This window comes from Loxodonta africana, chromosome 15 (assembly GCF_030014295.1).
Source record: "Loxodonta africana isolate mLoxAfr1 chromosome 15, mLoxAfr1.hap2, whole genome shotgun sequence".
Taxonomy (NCBI): Eukaryota; Metazoa; Chordata; class Mammalia; order Proboscidea; family Elephantidae; genus Loxodonta; species Loxodonta africana.
Genome location: NC_087356.1, coordinates 61,701,159 through 61,724,116, shown reverse-complemented (window position 1 = coordinate 61,724,116; position 22,958 = coordinate 61,701,159). Strand labels below are relative to the sequence as shown.

The 22,958-nt window shown below is 40.7% G+C and overlaps 1 protein-coding gene across 14 annotated transcripts in view; it reads left to right on the top strand.

The window, feature by feature from the left end:
• The window catches only part of CCDC15 (coiled-coil domain containing 15), a 124,623-nt gene that overhangs the window by 15,412 nt on the left and 86,253 nt on the right, over positions 1–22,958 (top strand). For 7 of the 14 annotated variants that reach the window (XM_064268901.1, XM_064268908.1, XM_064268900.1 and 4 more), the window contains 12 exons: positions 864–977; positions 4,548–4,670; positions 8,424–8,522; positions 8,775–9,416; positions 9,641–9,796; positions 11,065–11,187; positions 11,438–11,578; positions 12,421–12,543; positions 12,720–12,842; positions 13,020–13,139; positions 13,977–14,099; positions 21,248–21,370. In XM_064268901.1, coding sequence (XP_064124971.1) covers positions 864–977; positions 4,548–4,670; positions 8,424–8,522; positions 8,775–9,416; positions 9,641–9,796; positions 11,065–11,187; positions 11,438–11,578; positions 12,421–12,543; positions 12,720–12,842; positions 13,020–13,139; positions 13,977–14,099; positions 21,248–21,370 — 2,010 coding nt within the window. The remainder of the gene's footprint in view (positions 1–863; positions 978–4,547; positions 4,671–8,423; positions 8,523–8,774; positions 9,417–9,640; positions 9,797–11,064; positions 11,188–11,437; positions 11,579–12,420; positions 12,544–12,719; positions 12,843–13,019; positions 13,140–13,976; positions 14,100–21,247; positions 21,371–22,958) is intronic. The other 7 variants (XM_064268904.1, XM_064268910.1, XM_064268902.1 and 4 more) reach the window with 6 other exon arrangements.

Below are 22,958 nucleotides of genomic sequence, written 5' to 3'. Positions count from 1 at the left end.
TTGTGCAAACAACATATTACATAGTTAGCAAGGCTGTATGGGGGACTGTAGTGTACCTGTGACTAAACAGATCTCAACAAATTCTTCTGCTGCCTTCGTGTCAGCACTCATAGACTCAGCCACTCACTTTCACATTATACAGTGAAAAACATTTGAATAGCTTGAAACACCCAGAGCTAGCACCAAACTCAATATCGTAGCCTGGTTCTGCCTTCTCTTTAAGCATCTTGAACAAGCTTCGTGTCTTAGCAATGATTGTCAATGTGCTGAGAGGGAATTACTTTTGTGTTCCACAGCTAATATCAATCCACGTCATTCGCAGTTTCTCCATATCAGATATAGGCCTCTCACACGTTTTTGTTAGCCTTGTAGCTTTCAGTGGAGCTGATCCTTTAACAGCTTGGAGAATTTTTTCTTTATTTTTGAGGATTGTCATGATGGTCAAGTGCATCCTATCCTCTGGTTGGGATTTCTGAACTCTCTTGTAACCTTATGGGACCATGGAAGTATATACAGTTGGACATTGCCCGAACAGACATTATGCAGCTTGTGCCTATATGTTAATTCAAACTCTTAGGTTCTGGTGTCTTTGTGTATATAGTTAATATAAAGCATACATTATCAAAAAAACAATTTGAGCAACGTCTCTTAAATCAAGTTATGAAATGTAGTCTCTTAGAATAATGAAAACAATGTTGTAAAAAACACTTTCAGCAGATCAAAGTCTTCTTTGCAAGTAATCTTCTTGTTTTAGGTCTGGCATTTTTTAATAATAGGGGCCTGTTTTCCTGTTGGAACACTTAGTGTATTTGGTATTAAGACCTTAGCCTGTATTTGTTTGCTTTTTTTCTTTTTCTTGCCAGCTCAGTCAAACCATGAAACAGGTGTGTCACCGGCTGGCATCCCTTAAAACTATGGGGAAAAAAAAGGCATCAGTGTTTCCAGATGATGAAAGGAAAAGTGTTCCCACCCAAGAGGTAAATTTTTTTTTTCTTTTAAATAATATTGTGTTTTCGGTGAAAGTATACACAGCAGTTTAGGTTCCCGTTCAACAGTTTCTATACAAATTGTTCAGTGACATTGATTACATTCTTCACAGTGCATGAACGCTCTCTTTATCTCCATTCTGGTCATTCCAGCTCCGTTAATCTAGCTTCCCTACCCCCTTACATTCTCATCTTTGTTTTAAAGTAGTGTTGACCATTTGGTCTCATATGAGTGTATGAGTGATTTTTTAAAGGAGCACAGCACTTATGGGTGATACACATTATTTTTTTAGCCAATTTGCTGTTTAGTTATAAGGTGACTTCAGGGGTTAGTTTCAGTTCAAGGCTTGAAGATTATCTCAGGGCACTAGTCTTGGGGAGTCCTCCAGTCTCAATCAGTCCAGTAGGTCTTTTTTTTTTTAGGAATTTGAAGTTTCATACCACATTTTTCTCTTATTCTATCACGGTCCATTTTCGTGGCCCTAATTAGAGTGGCCGGTAGTGGTAGCCAGGCACCATCTAGTTCTTCTGGTCTCAAGGTGGGTGAGGCTGTGATTTGTAGATTCTTTGTCCTGTAGACTAGTTTCTTCTCTGATTCTTTGGTTTCCTTCTTTCTATTTTACTCCAGATGAGTAGAGACCAGCATTTGTATCTTAGATGGCCTCTTGGAAGCTTTTAAGACCTCAGACACTACTCACCAAACTTGGATGTGGAACATAACTTTATAAACTGTATTATGCCAATTGACCAAGATGCCCCATTAGACTATGGTCCTAATCCTTCAAACCCCAAAATCTAATCCCTCAAGGTGTTTGGTTACGTCTAAGAAGCATCTGTAACTGTGTTCCCTATGTGCTTTATTATATGTATGAATATATGTGCATACAGTATGCGTATACATATACATATGCATACACCTATATTTATATAACTGTACACATACATGCCTACATACATACATATATATCCGCACATATATTTTTTAGTTGTTTTTGCTGTTGGGTAAATTTGCTTTTAGTAAACTCTTTTAAAAAATGTACACAAAGATTTATTTATACCATAGCATCGTTTAGAATATTAAAATAATTGGAAATAATCTGAAATATGCAATAGGGAATGGTTAAATAAATTGATACATCCATATGTAGCCATTCTAAAAAATATGTTTTCAAAGACTATCTGAAGACAAGGGAAAGTGGCTGTGATATAAAGTTAAGTGAACAAAGTAGGATATAAAACTGTATACAGTATGGTCTCAATTTTGTTAAAAATAGATATTCACTCAACAAATATTTATGGAATGTCTACAGTGGTCAATCATTGTTTTAGAAGCAGGACTTAACAGTGAAAAGATAGACAAAGATCCTTAAGGAGCTTCCATGCTAGTGGGGAAGCAGACAAGCAATTAAATATAGAATATAATTTCAAGCTGTAAGTGCTGTGAAGAAAAATAAAGCACAATAAAGAGATGGAGAGAGAATGCTATGTGCATAGACAAAAGTCTGAAAAGAAATGGACCAAGAAGTTAATACTAATTGTTCCTGGGTAGTGTTATTACCTATTGAAGCCCTGGTGGAACAGTGGTTAAGAGCTTGTCTGCTAACCAAAAGGTCAGCAGTTCAGATCCACTAGCTGCTCCTTGGAAACCCTAGGGGGCAGCTTTACTCTGTCCTGTAGGCTCGCTTTGAGTCGGAATGGACTCAGCGGCAATGAGTTAGTGTTATTACAGGAGATTTTTGTTTTTTTTCTTTTTACGTTTTCTTCTGCAGTGGTTAAGAGCTTAGGCTGCGAACCAAAAGGATGGCTATTTGAATCCACCAGCTGCTCCTTGGAAACCCTATGGGACAGTTCTACTCTGTTCTGTAGGGTTGCTATAATCAGGACAAAAATCAATAATTTGGTTTTTAAAAAGAAAAAAATTATTTTGATTGAAAACATAAGGTTAGCCTGAATAATTAGAATCCAAATGGGAATTACCAATATTTAAGTCTATATTGAGAAAATGACATTGGTTTGGTGCCTGTTTATTGCAGAGTTCACAAACTTGGGTGCTAAACTCGAGTGCCTTCCTGTGTTTATTTAATTTTGACATTACTTTCAATTTTAAATAAGCAGCACCTAGTAAAATGGGCCATCAGTCTTTTTTACTTTATCTGTTTATGCAGTCATCAACTCTGCCTTTTATTTAGTTCTTTCCAGTTTAACTTACAAATTGCTATATTCTTTCACATTTTCCTGGATTTTTTATATACACACACACATAATTTTTTAATTTTTCCCATGAACAGCTCATAAATAGCTCAACACAACCATCAAAAACATTTGTCTCTTACACGTTTGCAGTTTGCTGAATACAAAACTATAATGCTTCCCTCTCCAATGATAATTAAGAAATTTATAATTAAATTTAAAAAACAAATGGGCATGGGTGTACGTCTACATATGGCAGCCCACCCTAGATACGTTCACTTTGGTTGTCTTTTTTAGCATTGTCTTGTCAAGACTCTCAAGATAGAGTTTCTTTTGTGCTTAAGTTCTTCTCAGCAGCTTGATTTCTTGACAATTTTCATACTTACTATGGATTTGGCAGTACTATAGTTGCAGCCAGTAGAATGACTTATAGGGCACTGTTAGAATGAGGTGATTGGATACTTTCTAATAAAAAAAAAAGAAAGAGAAGGTTATTTGGTCCTGGAAACTGGTGTTTTATATTGTGTGGAACATGCTCAAACCTTTCAATTGATGTTTTTCTAGAAAGAATACTGTTTACAGGTTTAACTGAAACAATTATCCAGTAGAAGAGTGGATTAAGTTTGAGATAACATTCTTGTATAAACCAGTCTTATATATAAATGAGCCTTATACATCAAAGGTTCCACTTAAGTGCAATTTATTATTGTTGTTGTTGTTAATATTGTTATGAACTCGTGCTGGCTGAAGAACGCAGGTGTTTTTCAGGTAAATAGAAATTTCGGGAGCAAATTTACTTGATTTAATTGGAAATGATCTAAGAAAATTATGACTTTTTTTTCTTATCACTTACATCAAGTATGTAGTCTCGCTGCAAATCTGAACAGTTTTCTACCCTCTCAGTGATGTGAAGTGGGAATCTGCCAATCCGAAAAGGAGAACAATTTATAACCCAGTTGAATTCTGGTTTCATTTCCTTGTTAGACTTATCTTTAGTGACATTACAATCTGTCTATCTGTTATTTTTGTTCCACATTTTCAGATACAAGTAGAGCATGTATTTGCTTGCCCTCTGTCAGGTCGCCAAGACTAAAATCATGAGTCTTCTGAAATTGTTACTGGCTGGAATATAAGGGCAAGTTGTCATTTATAAATGTAATATATTCTCCTACCAGCTTGTTGCCCTTCTTGTGTTTGACATGTGAGTGATTTGTTAATGTGTGAAGTAGAACTTACTGTTTTTTTTCCTTTACATTAAACTACCATAACCTACTAAGATCACTCCACATCTTTTGCAAAAACTCAACTTAGTATCATGAAAATACTGCTTTCTCTAAACCATTTATATTTGCATTGATCTTTTTCCCCCAGAAAGGACTATCTAGGAAGCCCGCATCCATCAGGATAAATATAGAAAAAAGAGATGAATTCCCTTCGAAGGCCCATCAAAGTCTTTCAGCTTCTGTGCATTATCAGAACTTTATGCAAAATGAGGTAGGGAAATAAATGTAAAGAGTAGAGGGAAAAATAATGACTTGTTAGAACTATCCACAGCTAATTAAAGATAGGATTAAGGGTTAAGATTATGCCTAGTATTTTTTCACAGCTTTGTTGAAATATAATCCACATGCCATACAGTTTACCCGTTTGAAGTGTACGTTCAGTGTTTTTTTAGTATGTCCACAGGGTTGTGCAACCATTACCACAATCTAATTTTAGTACATTTTCATCACCCCTAAAAGAAACCTCATGCCTACTAGTTAAGACTTCCCCTCCCCTCCCTGCCCCAACCCCCAGTCCTAAGCAGTCACTAATCTGTTTTCTCTCTCTGTGGATTTTCCCATTCTGGATATTTCATATAAATAGAATCATATAAAATGTGGTCTTTTGTGACTAGCTTCTTTCACTTAGCATAATGTTTTCAAAGTTCACCCATTTCGTAATTTGTATTTCTTTTTATTTTATTGTTTTTCATCAACATGCTCCAAGAAGCCCCCGTATGAGAACAAGAATGGGGATGCCCTAGCCTTTTTTTGCCGTTTATAAAACTTTTATGTTAAAATTAACATATCATAAATTAATTTCCACATCCTTTTTTTATTTTTTTAATTTTTATTGTGCTTTAAGTGAAAATTTACAAATCAAGTCAGTCTCTCATAAAAAATTTTACATACACCTTGCTATATACTCCTAGTTGCCCTCCCCCTGATGAGAAAGCATACTCCTTCTTTCCACCATCTATTTTCATGTCCATTCAGCCAGCTTTTGTCCCCCTCTGCCCTCCCATCTCCGCTCCAGACAGGAACCGCCCACATGGTCTCATGTGTCTATTTGATCCAAGAAACTCACTCCTTACCAGTATCATTTTCTGTCCTATAGTCCAGTCTAATACCTGTCTGAAGAGTTGGCTTTGGGAATGGTTCCTGTCTTGGGCTAATAGAAGGTCTGAGGACCATGACCTCCGGGGTCCTTCTAGTCTCAGTCAGACCATTAAGTTTGGTCTTTTTATGAGAATTTGAGGTCTGCATCCCAGTGCTCTCCCGCCCCCTCAGGGATTCTCTGTTGTGTTCCCTGTCAGGGCAGTCATCGGTTGTAGCCAGGCACCGTCTAGTTCTCCTGGTCTCAAGCTGATGTAGTCTCTGGTTTATGTGGCCGTTTCTGTTCCTTGGGCTCATTATTACTTGTGTCTTTGGTGTTCTTCATTCTCCTTTGCTCCAGGTGGATTGAGACCAATTGATGCATCTTAGATGGCTGCTTGCTAGCGTTTAAGACCCCAGATGCTGCTCTCCAAAGTGGGATGCAGAATGTTTTCTTAATAGATTTTATTATGCCAGTTGACCTAGATGTCTCCTGAAACCATGGTCCCCACACCCCCGCCCCTGCTACGCTGACCTTTGAAGCGTTTGGTTTATTCAGGAAACTTCTTTTCTTTTGGTTTAGTCCAGTAGTGCTGACCTCTCCTGTATTGTGTCTTGTCTTCGCCTTCACCTAAAATAGTTCTAGTCTACTGTCTAATTAGTGAATACCCATCTCCCTCCTTCCCTCCTCACTCTGGTAACCATCAAAGAATATTTTCTTCTCTGTTTAAACTATTTCTTGAGTTCTTATGATAGTGGTCTTATACAATATTTGTCCTTTTGCAACTAATTTCACTCGGCATAATGCCTTCCAATATATTCCTTTTTATTGCCAGATACTATCCCATTGTATGGATATAGCACATTTCGTTTGTCCAGCCACCGGTTGATGTATAGTTGGGTTGTTTCACTTTTGGCTATTATAAATAATTGTGCTATGAACATTTGTATACAGGTTTTTGTGTGGACATATGTTTTCATTTCGTTTTAGTAGATACTGTTTTAGTTATCTAGTGCCGCTATAGCAGAAATACCACAAGTGGGTGGCTTTAACTAACAAATTTATTTTTTCACAGTTAGGCTAGAAGTTTGAATTCAGGGGCTCAGCTTTATAGGAAGCCTTTCTCTCACTGTTGGCTCTGGAGGAAGGTCCTTGTTCCTTGGTTTCTTAGTGATCTTAAGGTAGCTTGGCATCTGTCTTCCCCCATCTCTCCTTATGCTTCTCTATGCCTAATCTGCTCTTTTATATCTCAAGAGATTGACTTAAAACACATCCTATGATAACATTAATGATCTAATTATCATAACAGAAAATCCATTCCCAAATGGTTTAGGTGTAGGGTAACCCCTATTACAACACATATTTTTTAGGGACACGATTCAATCCTTAACGGATACTTAAGAGTGGAATTGGTAGGTCATATGGTAACTCTGTGTTTAACATTTTGAGAAACTGCCAAACTGTTTTCCGTCAGCCATGTATGAGGGTTCTGATTTCTCCATACCTTGCCAACACTTGTTATTGGACGTGTTTTTGATTATAGCCATCCTGGTGGGTGTAAAGTGGCATCTCATTTACTTTTATTTATTTAATTTTATTGTGGTGAAAATATGTACACCAAAACATTCACCAATACAACAACTTCCACATTTACAATTCAATTACATTGATTATATTTTTCATGTTGTACCACTATTATCATTATACTTTTCTAAAGTGTTCCACTACTATTAACATAAACTCAGTGCCCTCCAAACAAAACTTCCCCTTTCTCCTTCCCTCCTGCCCCAGTAACCATTAGTAATCTTCGGTTTCTGTATATTTGCTTATTTCATGTAAGTGAGATCATACAGTCTTTGTCCTTTGTCAGCATATTGCACCCAACATAATGTTTTCAAGGTTCATCTGTGCTGTGGCCTTCATCAGGGTTTCATTTCTTTTTACGGCTGAGTAATATTCTACATACAGTATATACCGTATTTTGTTTATCCATTTATCTGTTGATGGACATTTCAGTTGTTTCTACCATTTGGCTATTGTGAACAGTGCTACAGTGAACTTTGGTGTACAGGTTTCTGTTTGTGGTCCTGCCTTCACTTCTTCTGGATTTATACCTGAGACTGGGATTGCTGGGTCATATGGTAATTCTGTGTTCAACTTTTTGAGGAATTACCAAACTGTTCCGTAGCGGCTGCACCATTTTACATTCCCACCAGCAATGAGTAAGTGTTCCAGTTTCTCCACAGCCTTGCCAATACCTGTTGTTTTCTGTTTTTTTGATCATTGGCATTCTAGTGGGGGTGTGGTGATATATGTGGTTTTCATTTGCAGCTCCTTAATGGCTAATGATGTTGAACGTCTTTTCACATGATTGTTGGTCATTTGAACATCCTCTTTGGTGAATAGTCTGTTCATGTCCTTTGTCCATTTTTGATGGGGTTGCTCGGGGTATCTTTCCATCCACATATTGTTGCTGTTGTGTGTCATCAAGTTGATTCTGATTCTTAGGTTCCCTACATGACAAAGTAGGACTGTCCCGCAGTGTTTTCTAGGCTGTACTCGTTATGGGAATAGGTTGCCAGACTTTTCTCCCATGGAGTGGCTGGAGGGTTCAAACCACAGACCTTTTAGTTAGCAGCCAGGTACTTAACCATTGCACCACCAGGGCTCCCTCATTGGTTTAGATCTTCTTTAATTTTCTTCAGCAGTGTTTTGTAGTTTTCAGCATCAAGTCTTGCATTTCTTCTGTAATGTCCAGTTTTTACAATGTTTGACTATACTGACCTACTAGAATTATGCTCTAATACAGTGAAGCCCAGGATATTATTGCAATCATGTTGTTTCTACTTGTAATATCTACATTTAAAAAAAAAATTGTGTGTTTTTTAGAAACTTGACTCTGGAGAATCTTCATCTATTGTGACAGTTGAGAAATGGAGAGGGAATCACCTTTCTGAAATCAAGGACAAGCCTTTCAATAGAGTTCAGGTAAAGCAGAATGAAAAGTAGATAGGGTAATAGAAAGTAAACTGATTACAATTTGGGCTAGGGATTGTCAGTGTTGTGTTGGTTTGGGGTTATAGATAATAGGTTCTGTTGGGCAAAGACTATAATTTCATATTTTATTCTAGTAATTTGTCTTACTGTCATATCTTTCCGAGATTATTTTATGAATCTCAGAAAGCCTAGAGTGTTGCTGTGGTCTAACATTCTATATTTGGTGTTTATGTTCACTTTTAGAAAGTACAATTCAAAAATCCATTATTTGATGTGGCGGAAGAGGAAGAGCTAAATGAGTTACATCTCCAGGATATTTTGCCAGAAGCCCAGGATTATCTTCCAGAAGCTCAAAGTGATCTGTCAGAAACCCAGGGTGATTTGCCAGGGATCCAGAATGTTAAGCCAGATGTTCAGGCTATTGCTTTGGAATTTCAGGCTGGTGAGCTGGAAACCCAGGCTGGTGAGCTGGAAACCCAGGCTGGTGAGCTGGAAACACAGCCTTGTGAGCCTGAAGCCCAGGCTGGTGAGACTGAAGCCCAGGCTGGTGAGCCCAAAGGCCAGGCTGGTGAGACTGAAGCCCAGGCTGGTGAGCCCGAAGCCCAGGCTAGCGAAACTGAAGCCCAGGCTGGTGAGACAAAAACTCAGGGTGTTATGTTCAAAGCCCAGAGTATTGAGCGAGAAAATGAGAGTATTGTGCTGGAAGCCCATGATTTTCTACCCCAAAACCAGGATTTTCTACCCAAAGACCAGAATTTTCTATCCAAAGACCAAGATGCTCTACTCAGAGACCAAGATGTTTTACCCAAAAACCAGAGTATTCTCCCCAAAGACCAGGATATTCTGCCCAAATGTCAGGACCAGGACTTTCCACCCAAAGACCAGGTAAAATAAAGTGGAAAGGGGATGGAACAAGAAGAAATAAGCTACTTAAAGTTTGGAGTGGGATTTGCAAGGAGTATATTGCAGTTGATTTGGAGATCCACAGTTGCAAAAATCGTTTCCTGACTGATTTTGTGAAACTCCACGGTTCTAAGTATTAAAGTATTATCAGCAATGTATTATCCCTATCTGGACAATTCACTTTTGTTTTTTATCTTCTTCATTAGGAAACATACTTCAGGCAGCCATCACCTGCTTTGACAGCTGAAAGATGGAAAAAGGAACGGCCCACAAGTGCCCAACAGTGTCTTTTATCCATGTTCCCTAGCCAGCCCTCCACCAGAAATCAGTTAGACCAAGAAGAAGAAAGGGATGAACAAGGAGTAAATTACTTATGGTTTGACTGGACTTAAGCAGATTATAGAGCCCTGGTGGTGGAGTAGTTAAGAGCTCAGGCTGCTATCAAAAGGTTGGCAATTTGAATCCACCAGGTGCCCCTGAGAAACTCTATAGGGCAGTTCTGTTCTGTCCTTAGGGTCACTATGAGTCAGAATTGACTCAACAGCATTGGGTTTAATGGGTAAGAGGGTTATAGTGTAATTGAACATGTGTCATATAGTTTTTTTGTTTTATCCGTAAGATGTCCAGTTATACTCAAGATTTCAGTTAACTCCACAATTTTCACTGAAGCCTAAAGTATTATTATCCTGTTTTTTTTTTTTTAATTTTATTGGGTTTTAGGTGAAAGTTTACAGTGCAAATTAGTTTCTCATTCAAAAACTTACATACAAATCGTTTTGTGATGTTGGTTGTATTCCCTGCAATGTGTCAGCACTCTCCCACTCTCACTTTACAACCCAGGTTCCCTGTGTCCATTGGTCCAGGTTGCCTGTCTCTTCCTGCCTTCTCGTCTTTGCTTTTGGCAGGTGTTGTCCATTTGTTCTTGTATACTTGTTTGAACTAAGAAGCACTTTGCTCACATATGTTATTTGTTTTTTAGAGGCCTGTCTAATCTTTGGCTGAAAGGTGGACTTTGGGAGTGGCTTCAGTTCTGAGTTAGCAGGGTGTCCAGGGACCATAGTCTCAGGACTCTGTCAGACCAGTAAGTCTGGTCTTTTTTTGTGAATTTGAACTTTGTTCTACATTTTTCTCCTGCTTTGCCCAGGACCCTCTATTGTGATCCCTATCAGAGTGGTCAGTGGTGATAGCTGGGCACCATCTAGTTCTTCTGGGCTCAGGCTGGTGGAGGGTGTGATTCATGTGGTCCATTACTCCTTTGGAGTGATATTTTCCTTGTGTCTTTGGTTTTTGCATTCTCCTTTGCTCTGAATGTGATGGGACTAATAGATGTATTGTAGATGGCCACTCCCAAGTGACCCCAGGTGCTACTCAGCAAAGTAGGATGTAGAACATTTTCTTTGTGAACTTTGTTATGCCAGTTGACCTAGATGTCCCCTGAGACCATGGTCCCCAGCCCTCAGCCTCAGTAACTCAGTCCCTCAAGGTGTTTGAATGTGTCTAGGAAGCGTCTTGACTTTGCCTTAGTCAAATTGTGCTGACTTCTTCTATATTGTGTGTTGTCTTTCTTTTCACCAAAGTAACCTATTATTCTTAACTGAACAATTGATATTTTGTGTTTGTTCTTTTTTAGAAAGCAAATTTAAAGCAGCCAGCATTCATTTTACTAGATAGGAGAGAGAGAGAGGTATTTCCTCTGGATGTCCACCAGGATCTTCTACACAAGTGTCAAGATCAGGCCACCATCAGGTACAAGGTAGGACAGAAAGAGAAGGAGAGAGACCAGCAGGGACTGAATTGTTTAGGGTTTAGTTTGGAGCTTGCAAAGATTGCTCTCATCTAAACTTCAGAACTGACAAAAAGTATAGTTTTCTGTTTTATTTCATAATGTTTGATATTATCCTGAGTTAAAAAATCACTCTAAGGCTCTCAGTAAAACTTGGCATATTATTGCTATCATATTACTTTTACTGGACAATTTATAGTTTGTGTTTTCTCTGTTTAAGAAAGTACGCTTCAGGGAGCCATATTCTGATACGACAGAGGAGAGAGAGAGAGAAGACTTTGCTCTGGCAGGCTCTCGGTGTCTGCCTCCTAAACTCCAGGACCAGACCTTCATCAGAGATCAGGTAGAGCAGAACAAAAAGGTAAAAAAGCAGGAAATAAATTCTATACAACTGGTAATTTGAAGTATAGAACCGAGGCCTTTGAAGTTAACCTAAGAGTGCAGTATCTTTTTATTCCTTAAAATGAGCAGATGGTCCTTTTACAATAGAGGCCCACCTTCAAGAAGGATGGGCATAGAATGTTAAGCCTTAAAAAACTCATTTCCTGCTGATCTATCTCCTCTTTTTTTGGTCTGCCTTGCACGTAATGGTATAAAAAGCCCGGGTCTCAACTGTATCAGTCAAATCAATTCTGTCATTCAGAAGGTTGATACATCACCTTTATGTCTTGTTCCAGAATAGATCAGACAGTTTTAATTTACCAAGATTATTCCACACCTCTTGCTGAAGTGGAAACCCTGGTGACATAGTGGTTAAGTGCTATGGCTGCTAACCAGAGGGTTGGCAGTTCGAATCTGCCGGGCACTCCTTGGAGAACTCTATGGGGCAGTTCTACTCTGACCTATAGGATCACTATGAGTCAGAATTGACTTGATGGCACTGGGTTTGGTGTTTTTGGTTTGGCTTGCTGAAGCACATAATATTACCGCTAGCATACTGTCCACGCATGTATAATGTAGGAAGAAGCAGCAGATCCTAAATTACTTAAGATTTAGGGGAGTTTGTCAGACTATTCTGTACCTGATTTGAGATTAAGAATTAAGGCCTACAGAGTTGGGCTAAGGGTGTAACATCCTCATTTATGTCAAAATGTTTTGAAATATACTCTCCTATCTTCACTTGCCTGGAGCTCTCACTAAAGGCTGTAGTATTATGATTAGCGTATTACCCAGTTAGACCATTTGTTGCGTTTGTTTCTTTAGAACGTGTTTCTCAAGCAGCCCTCATCTTTTCTGAGAGAGGAGAGGGTGGCCCAGGAATTGACTCAGGAGAACCATCAGTGTGTTGAACCTAAAATCCAGGACCAGGCCTTCTCTAGAGAGCAGGTAGAGCAGAGTGGAGTAGGAGGAAGTGACAGAGATTAAATTACTTAAGATCTGGGGAGTTTGTCAGACTGTTCTGTATGTGGTTTGGGCTTAAGAATTAAGGCCTACAGAGTTGGGTTAAGGGTGTGACATCCTCATTTATATCAAAATGTTTTGTGTTTCTGCTTTTTCTTTAGAATGTGTTTCCCAAGCAGCCCTCATCTTTTCTGAGAGAGGAGAAAGTGAGACAGGAATTGCCTCAGGAAAATCATCAGTGTGTTGTACCTAAAATCCAGGACAAGACCTCCTCTAGAGAGCAGGTAGAGCAGAATGGAGTGGGAGGAAGTGACAGAGACTAAGTTACTTAAGATCTGGGGAGTCTGTCAGACTATTTTGTATGTGGTTTGGGATTAAGAATTAAGGTCTACAGAGTCGGCTTAAGGGTGTGACATCCTCATTTGTATCAAAATGTTTTGTGTTTCTGTTTTTTTCTTTAGGACGTGTTTCCCAAGCAGCCCTCATCTTTTCTGGGAGAGGAGAGAGTGGGACAAGAATTGCCTCAAGAGAATCAATATGTTACACCTAAAATCCAGGACCAAGCTTCCCTTAAAGAACAGGTAGATCAGAACGCAGTGGGAGGAAGTGACAGAGACTAAATTACTTAAAATTTGGGCTGGAGCTTGTCGAGCTAGTTTGTATGTGGATACATAGAATTAAGGCCTCCAGAGTTAAGCTAAGAGTGTAATGTCTTTGGTTATTTCAAAATGTGCCAAAATGGTCTGAGATTTGTTTTAAAATACTCCAGGAACAAAGCAGGAGAAGAGAGAGACAAAAAAGCGAAGTGTTCCTAATTGTCGAAGCTGGGTGGTGGGAATCTTGGGATTCATTATGCAGTTTTTTTTTTCCTCTACTTTAATATATATTTGGTAAGTTGTATATTTTATACACAGTAACTCCTGTTGTAGTATCCTCACTTAGTATCATTACTCTGAGATCTCGACTGAAGTCTGCAGTATTGTGACTCGCCCATCATTTCTGCTTAGACAATTAGTTCTGTAGTTTGTTAGAACAAGTATCCTAAGCAACCCTCATCTTTTGAGAAATGGGAGGTTGTGAGAAGAGTTACTTGTGGAGTATGTTTCACCCAATACTCAAGACTTGGCTTCTCCCAGAAAATAAGTAGGGTAGAATATAGTGAGGAGTAAGTATCAGAGAACAAACTGCTTCAATTTGAATTCAAGGTTAACAGAGCAATGTAGCATCTCCTTCAGGGGTTTAGTGTTAAGGTTAATCATAGTGGGTAATGAGTATAATGTCTTCTTGTTCTGTGATCTGTCACATCATTCTGACCTCTTAAAGCTACTTCAGGCCTCTTCCCTGAAGGCTTTACTGTTGCCACAGGCATATTGCTCCTTTGTGGACAATTTATGTTCAATGTTCATGTCTTCTTTCAGCACAGGAACTATGGGCAGGACTCCTGTGATATGACAGAGAAGAGACTGAGAAAGGGGTTGTTTCTGGAGCACCATGAGGATGTTTTACGTGAGATTCAGGATCCAGGCTCTTCTAGAAAGCAGGTAAAGTAGAGTATAGTAGAGAATAAGCAGCAGAAAATAAACTCCATAGAATTTGGGCTGGGCTGGTCAGAGCTGTGCTGTTAACATTGATGATGATAGTGTTACTGTCAATAGTGGTATGAATATTATTATTAACAGCTTACATGTATTATTGACTGTAGCCAAAACGGTATAACTTTATATATATTATCTCATGTAATTCTCACAGTAATCCTGGGAAATAGATAACTATTTGTGATTATTAAGGTTATGGGCCAACTTGGCTGGGCCGTGGTTCTCAGCAGTTTGGCAGTTATGATGTACTTTGGCAGTCATATGATAATGTGATCACTTCCATGATGAGACTTGGTATAATGCGATCATCTCCATGATGGGATCTGCTGTGAGTAGCCAGTCAGTTGGAAGAGAGTTTCCTTGGGGGCGTGGCCTGCATCAAATATATAAGTGGACTTTCTGGCAAGACTCGTGGGCTTTTGCTCGCTCTGGACTCCTGTCTGTCTGACCTCTGGTTCTTGGGACTTGAGCTAGCAGCTTACCTGCCGTCTTGCTGGTCTTGGGATTTGTCAATCTTCGCAGTCTGTGACCAAGAGCCCTGCTATCTAATTCGCCGATCTTGGGTTCACCAACCCCTGTGACCACGTGAATCAGGAGAAGCCTCTATCCTGACCCACATACTTGGGATGTTCCAGCCACTACAACCGTGCGAGCAGTTTCCTTGATATAAATCTCTTCTCACTCTCTATGTATACGCTTTACTGGTTTTGCTTCTCTAGAGAACCCAGCCTAAGACATTTGGTACCAAGAGTGGTTCTAGAGAAACAAGATTGTAAGGGTGAATTTTCTAAATTGGTTCTTAAGTCTGGTTAGTCTTAAGGATGTTGATGACTCTGCTTCCAGTAGTAAAGAGGGCACTGCTAATCCATGGTGTGAGGTGGCAATACAAATATGCAAAATATCACCACCAATAGATCAGGTATTGGTGAAAGGTGAGGCATAGGGTGATTGTATGTGTGATACCTTTCTACAGTTTTGCCATAATGAGAAGTATAAGGAAGCTGGTTGTTTGGCCCTACTTTCGCTAGACAAACTGGTGAAAGAAAGAGATGAACTCAGGGCTTTAGAGTCAAAGCTCAAGTGCTGCATAAACGACCTCAAATTTTCCACTTGTGCCTTGAAAGAAGCCTTATTTCTTATAGTAACAGAACTGATAATGCCAAAAACCAAACCCAGAGTATCATCTTAAGAGTGGCTAAATTACAATGCCAATTCAATTGCCAACCTCGAGAGGTGTCTGAAATTAAAGTGAAGGCACTGGTTGGGAAGAAATGGATCCTGAAACTTGGGATGGGGACATATGGGTAGATAATCAGGAAGCTGGAGACACTGAGTCCCTAAATTCTGTTGACTCACTCCTGCAAACAGAACCAGACCTCTGTCACCCATCTGAGGAGGTTACTCCATGTTTGTCTGCTAAAGCACCCTCCCCAATAAAACCATTAGCCCTTCCACACACATCTAATGAGATTAACCCAGCTGTGTCTGAAGAGTCTTTGTCTGAGTCATTGCCTAGGGCATCACCTGAGGCAGATGCTTTAGGAGACAATGCTGATCATGTTCTAAAAACACTCCCCTACCACTGATTTTGACTTCTAGACCTATAACTAGACTCAAGTCCCAGTGAGCCCCAGAAGGTAAAGTACAAAGTATGACCAAGGAGGATGTATGCTACACTCCGAAAAAACTGCTTGAATTTTCTAATATGTACAGACAGAAACCTGGGGAATATGTGTGGGAATGGCCATTAAGGGTGTGGGATAATGGCGCAAGGAACCTAAAGATGGACCAATCTGAGTTTATTGATATGGGCCACTAAGCACGTATTCTTCAGTGTTTCAACTGGAGAAGTTAGGAAGGGGTCTGATAGTTTATTTGGTGGGGTGCTGAACGATTGGTTGTGGTGGTCTATACTAGATCAAGTTGGAGTACCAGACCTGCCTTGATTTACTGTAGAAGAAGGTATCCAAAGGCTTAGGAACATTTGGCATGCTAGAGTGGATTTATCAGGTTAGACTCACAGACCCACACATGGAGGGCCCAAAGAACACACCTTTTACCACAGCTGTGAGAAACAAGCCTGTGAAAGAAATCCCAGCATCTTCGAAGACTGCCATGATTGCTATTTTATGTAAGTCAGATTTGACAGTGGGAACCGCCCTAACTGAATTAAGACACCTAACTACGATGGGGCTGATTGGACCTAGCAATGGTAGGGGCCAAGTGGCGGCACAGCACTCAATTGACAAAAACAAGGTGGGCGTGGTTACTGTAATGGACAGTAGAGTCAAAGTAGTGATTTGAATAGTCTGACTTGTATGAACTTTATGGCGTTTACTAATTAGGTGTGGTGTCCCCAGGAGTGAAATAAATAGGACATCTGCTAAATATTTACTTGATCTGTACAAGTGGAAGAATTCTAGGTCAAGTGAACAGCAGTCTAACTCCAATCCCCAGAATATAGAGTCATGGCCCCTCAACCAATTCCCAGACTTGGGCAGGTTTAAAGACCAAACAACCCCTTGAATGATGGGAGGCTGAGTCCCTTTGAGAAAGGACTGCAATATACTGCCCCAAACTTTGCTGTTAATCTTTCTCCCAGCCTTCCCCAGAGGGATTTGTGGCCTTTTATGAGAGTGACCGTTCACTGGGGAAAAGGAAATAATCAGATTTTTCAGGGATTACTGGATACTGGCTCTGAACTGACAATAATCACAGGAGACCCAAAACGTCACTGAGGCCCAACGGTCAGAGTAGGAGAATATGGAGGTCAGGTTATTCATGGAGTCTTACTTCATGTCTGTCTCACAGTAGGTCCAGTGGGTCCCTGAACCCAACCTGTGGTGATTTCCTCAGTTCAGGAATGCATAATTGGAATAGATATACTCAGCAACTGGGAGAAACCGCACATTGGATCCTTGACAAATGGAATAAGGGCTATTCTGGTAGGAAGCCATTAGAACTACCCCTACCTAGGAAAATAGTAAACCAAAAGCAATACCACATTCCTGGAGGGATTGCAGAGGTTACTGCCACCATCAAGGACTTGAAGGATGCAGGGGTGGGCGTTCCCACCACATTCCCACTCAACTTGCTTTTTTGGCCTGTGCAAAAAACAGATGGATCTTGAAGAATGACAGTAGATTATTGAAGACCTAACCAGATGGTGAAGTGGTGACTCCAAGTGCAGCTGCTGTTCCAGATGTAGCTTTATTGCTTGAGCAAATTGGTATATCTCCTGGTACCTGGTATATAGCTATTAATCGGGCTAATGCCTTTATCTGTGTACCAGTTTCGAAGGGCCACCAGAAGCAGTTTGCCTTCAGCTGGCAAGGCCAGCAACACACCTTCACTTGCCTACTTCAGGGCTACATCAACTCTGCAGTCCTGTGTCATAATTTAGTCTGCAGGGAACTTGATGGCTTTTCCCTTTCACAAGATGTCACGCTGGTCTATTACACTGATGACATTACGCTGACTGGACCTAGTAATGAAGAAGTGTCAATGACTCTGGACTTATTGGTAAAACATTTACGTGATAGAATGTGGGAAATCAATCCCACAAAAATTCAGGTGCCTTCCACCTTGGTGAAATTTCTAGGGGTCCACTGGTGTGGGACATGTCGAGATATTCATTCTAAAGGGAAGGATAAGTTATTGCATCTGGCCCCTCCGACAACTACAGAGGAGGCGTAATGCTTAGCGGGCCTCTGGATTTTGAAGGCAACATGTTCATTTGGGTGTGCTACTCTGGCCTATTTATCTAGTGACTCAAAAAGTTGCTAGTTTTGAGTGGGGCCCAGGGCAAGTGAAGGCTCTGCAACGGGTTCAAGCTGCTGTGCAAGCCACTCTCCCCCTTGGGCCATATGATCTGGCTGTTCCAATCGTGCTTGAATTGTCAGTGGCAGATAGGGATGCTGTTTGGAGTCTTTGGCAGGCTCCTAGTGGTGAATTCACAGTGCAGACCCTTAGGATTTTGGAGCAAAGCCCTGCCATCCTCTGCAGATAACTACTCTCCTTTTGAGAAACAGCTTTTGGCTTGTTACTGGGCCTTGGTAGAGACTGAATGCTTAACCATGGGCCAGCAAGTCACCATGTGACCAGAGCTGCCCATCATGAACTGGACGTTGTCTGACCCACAGAGCAATAAAGTTGGATGTACACGGTGTACACGGCAGCACTCCGTCATTAAATGTAAGTGGTATGCACGAGACCAGGCCTGAATAGAACCTGAAGGCACAAGTAAGTTGCATGAGAAAGTGGCTCAAATGCCCATGGTCATCACTCCTGTCACATTACCTTCCATCTCCCAGTCTGGACCTATGGCCTCATGGAGAGTTCCTTATGATCAGTTGACTGAGGAAGGGAAAATACGTGCGAGATATGCATGCACCACTTGAAGGTGGACAGCAGCAGTGCTACAGCCCCTTTCTGGGACCTCCCTGAAGGACAGTGTTGAAGGGAAATCCTCTAAATGAGCAGAACATCAATCAGAGTGCCAAGTTGTTCACTTGGCTTGGAAGGAGAAATGGCCAGATGTGTGATTGTATACTGATTCATGGGCTGTGACCAGTGGTTTGACTGGATGATCAGGGACTTGGAACGAACATGATTGGAAAATTGGAGACAAGGAAGTTTGGGGAGGAGGTTTGTGGATAGACCTCTCTGAATGGGCGAAAGAGATGAAGATATTTGTATCCCATGTGAATGCTCACCAAAGGTTGACCTCAGCATAGGAGAATTTTAACAAGTAGGTAAGATGACACGTTCTGTGGAAACCAGTCATCCTCTTTCCCCAGCTACTCCCGTCATTGCTTTATGGGCTCATGAACAAAGTAGCCATGGTGGCAGAGATGGAGGTTATATATGGGCTCAGCAACATGGACTTCCACTCACCAAGCCTGACTTGGCTACGGCCACTTCCAAGTGCCCAATCTGCCAGCAGCAGAGATCAACACTGAGTCCCCGATATGGCACCATCCTTCGAGGTGATCAGCCAGCAATGTGGTGGCAAGTTGATTATATTGGACCACTTCCATCATGGAAAGGGCAGTATTTTGTTCTTACTGGAATAGATACTGTGGGTATGGATTTGTCTTCCTTGCATGCAGTGCTTTTGCCAAAATACCATCCGTGGTCTTACAGAGTGTCTTATACATCATCATGCTATCCCACACAGCATTGCCTCAGATCAAGGGACTCACTTCACAGCAAATAAAGTGCAGCAGTGGGCCCATCGTCATGGAATTCACTGGTCTTACCATGTTCCCCATCATCCTGAAGCAGCTGGTTTGATAGAATGATAAAATGACCTCCTAAAGACACAATTATGGTGCCAGGTAGGTGGCAATACCTTGCAGGGTTGGGAGTGTTCTCCAGGAGGCTGTGTGTCCTCTAAGCCAGAGTCCAATATGGTGCTGTTTCTCCCATGCCCAGGATTCATGGATCTGGGAATCAAGGGGTAGAAATGGGAGGGGCATGATTCACTATTATTACCCCTAGTGACCCACTCACAAGATTTTTGCTTTGTGTCTCCGTGACCTTATGCTCTATGGGTCTAGAGGTCTTAGTTGCAAAGGGAGAGATGCTCCCACCTGGAGACCCATCCACTGGTTATATTGAACTAGAAGCTAAGAATGCCACCTGGCCACTTTGGTCTCCTTATGCCTCTGGATCAACAGGCAAAGAAGGGAGTTACCATACTGGCTAGTGTGATTGATGCTGATTACCAAGAAGAAATACTCAACGGCAGTGGGTTTGGTTTTGGTTTTAATGGAGATAAGGAAGAGTATGTCTAGAATGCAGGTGAGTCCTTAGGGCGTCTCGTAGTACCACTGTGCCCTGTGATTAAAGTTAATGGAAAAGTACAACAACCCAATTCCAAAATGGCTACTAATGGCCAAGACTGTTCTGGAATGAAGGTTTGGGTCACCCTACCAGGCAAAGAACCACAACCAGCTGAAGTTCTTGCTGAGGGCAAAGGGAATACAGAATGGGTGGTAGAAGAAGGTAGTTCTAAATACCAGTTATGACCAGTTGCAAAAATGAGGACTATAATTATAAGTGTTTCTGCCATATATGTGTACATCAAATATTTTTGTTTTCTTCACTTAAAAATATAAGATGTAAACAGGGCTTTTGCATATTTGGTTGTATGTGTGTTCGTTGTATCATGTTAGGCGCAAGTATGACTTTATAATTGTCTTTAATCAGAGATTACATATGGTTTAAGGAGATGTGTACAGGTGGCAAGTTGACACGGGGTGGACTGTGATTGTAAACCTTATGTGTCAACTTCGCTGGGCCATGATTCTGCAATTATGCTGTTGTTTGGCAGTTGTATGAGGATATGATCACTTTCATGATGAGACCAAAAAAAAAATCCACTGCCATCGATTCGATTCCGACTGAGATTTGACATAATGCGATCATCTCCATGATGGGGATCTGCTGTGAGTACCCAGTCAGTTGAAAGGGAGTTTCCTTGGGGCTGTGGCCTGCATCGAATATATAAATGGACTCTGGCAAGACTCATTGGCTTTTGCTCGCTCTGGACTGCTGTTCGTCTGACCTTCGGTTTTTGGGACTTGAGCTAGCAGCTTACCTACCTTCTTGCTTGCAAATCTTGGGATTCGTCGATCTTCGAAGCCTATGAGTAAGAACCCTGCTGTCTGACCTACCGACCTTGGGTTTGCGAGCCCCTGTGGCTGCATGAGTCAGGAGAAACCTCTGTCCTGACCCACGAACTTGGGATGTTCCAGCCTCTACAACCGTGTGATTCATTGCCTTGATTTAAATCTCTCTTTATATTTATATTTAATTGCTCTACTGGTTTTGCTTCTCTAGAGAATCTCAGCCTAAGATACTATTATTATCCCTATTTTATAGATGAAGAAACTTAAGATTGTTTTGAAGGTAAAGAGTTAAAATCTGTAATATTGAGGAGAAATATAATGTCTACTTTTATACCATAATGTATCAGATTATTCTGACCTATTTAGATTCTTGCAGGGGTATCACTGAAGCCTACAGTATTATCACTGCCATTATGTCACTGCTCACACAATATAGTGAATACTTTTTTTATCTTTTAGAACTTATACTTAAGGCAGCAGTCATCTTTTGGTACAGCTGAAAGAGAGCAAGAAGATTTGCTTCTCGATGGCCATCATCATCTTCCACCGAGGCACCACAAAGAGGCTTCTAGCAGAAGACAGGTAGAGCAGACCATGGAATATGGTTGGTGGAGTTTAGACAGGGTTATAGGGAGCTTATTGAATTGGGAAGGTCCCTGGGTGGTACAAATTATTTATGCTTGAGTACTAGCCTGAAGGTTGGCATTTTGAACCCACACAGTGACTCTGTGGAAGAAAAGTCTGGCGATCTGTTTCTGTAAAGATTACGGCCAAGAAAACCCTATAGAGCAGTTCTACTCTGTAACACATGTGGTCATCATGAGTCAGAATTGACTCAACAGCAATGGGTTTGGCTTTTATTGAGTTGGGAGGGGTTAAGGCTGTGCAAAAAGCAGATTCCTCTTTCATTATATAGTGTGTAGGATTTAACTTTACCCAAATAATTTGATTTTTGCCTTGGTTCCTGAGAGATAACCTCTAAAAGCTTAAAATTTCTCCAGTGATTGAAGTGTCTTTGATAAAGACTGCAGACCACACCTACCTAACAGGTTATGTTAATGAGGTGACTCTTGGTAGGGGCTGGCCAGGCCAGAAAGAAGGAGGCATGATATCGCATGATATTAACTGTGATATCAGCCATGTGATACAGCCGACCTTAGGGGAGGATGATTCAGTGAATATTGCCTGCATAATGAAGCTCCATGGACTTCCTCGTTGGTGGTAGCCGTTGATGTACATGATAGGGTAGTGTGTCTCTTTCTCCATGTTGTGAATCCTCACAGACCTTGCCCTATGTGTCTATTCATTTGTATCCTTTTTGGTATAATAAAACTGTAATTGTAGTATAGCACTTTTCTGAGTTCTTTGAGTTGTTATAGTGAATTATTGAACCCAAGGGAATAGTCAATTCCTGGAGCCTTGTTTTTTGCCAAAGCCTTCACTGCAGCTTGAACTTCTTCCTTCAGTACCATTGGTTCCTGATTGTATGCTACCCCTTGAAGTGGTTGAACGTCGACTAGTTCTTTTTGGTATAATGACTCTATATTCCTTCCATCTTCTTTTGATGCTTCCTGCATCGTTTAATATTTTCCCCATAGAATCCTTCACTGTTGCAACTCGAGGCTTGAATTTTTTCTTCAGTTCTTTCAGCTTGAGAAACACCAAGCATGTTCTTCCCTTTTGGTTTTCTATCTCCAGCTCTTTGTACATATCATTATAATACTTTATTTTGTCTTCTTGAGCCACCCTTTGAAATCTTCTGTTCAGTTCTTTTACTTCCTCATTTCTTCCTTTTGCTTTAGCTGCTCAATGATCAAGAGCAAGTTTCAGAGTCTCCTCTGACACCCATCTTGGTCTTTTCTTCCTTCCCTGTCTTCTCATTGACCTCTTACTTTCTTCACGTATGATGTCCTTGATGTCATTCCACAGCTCATCTGGTCTCCGGTCATTAATGTTCAACACGTCAAATCTATTCTTCAGATGGTCTCTAAATTCAGGTAGGGTATACTCAAGGACATATTTTGGCTCTCATGGACTTGCTCTGATTTTCTTAAGTTTCGGCTTGAACTTGCATATGAGCAACTGGTGGTCTGTTCCCCAGTCTGCCCCTAACCTTATTCTGATGATACGGAGCTTTTCCATCATCTCTTTCCGTCGATTTGATTTCTGT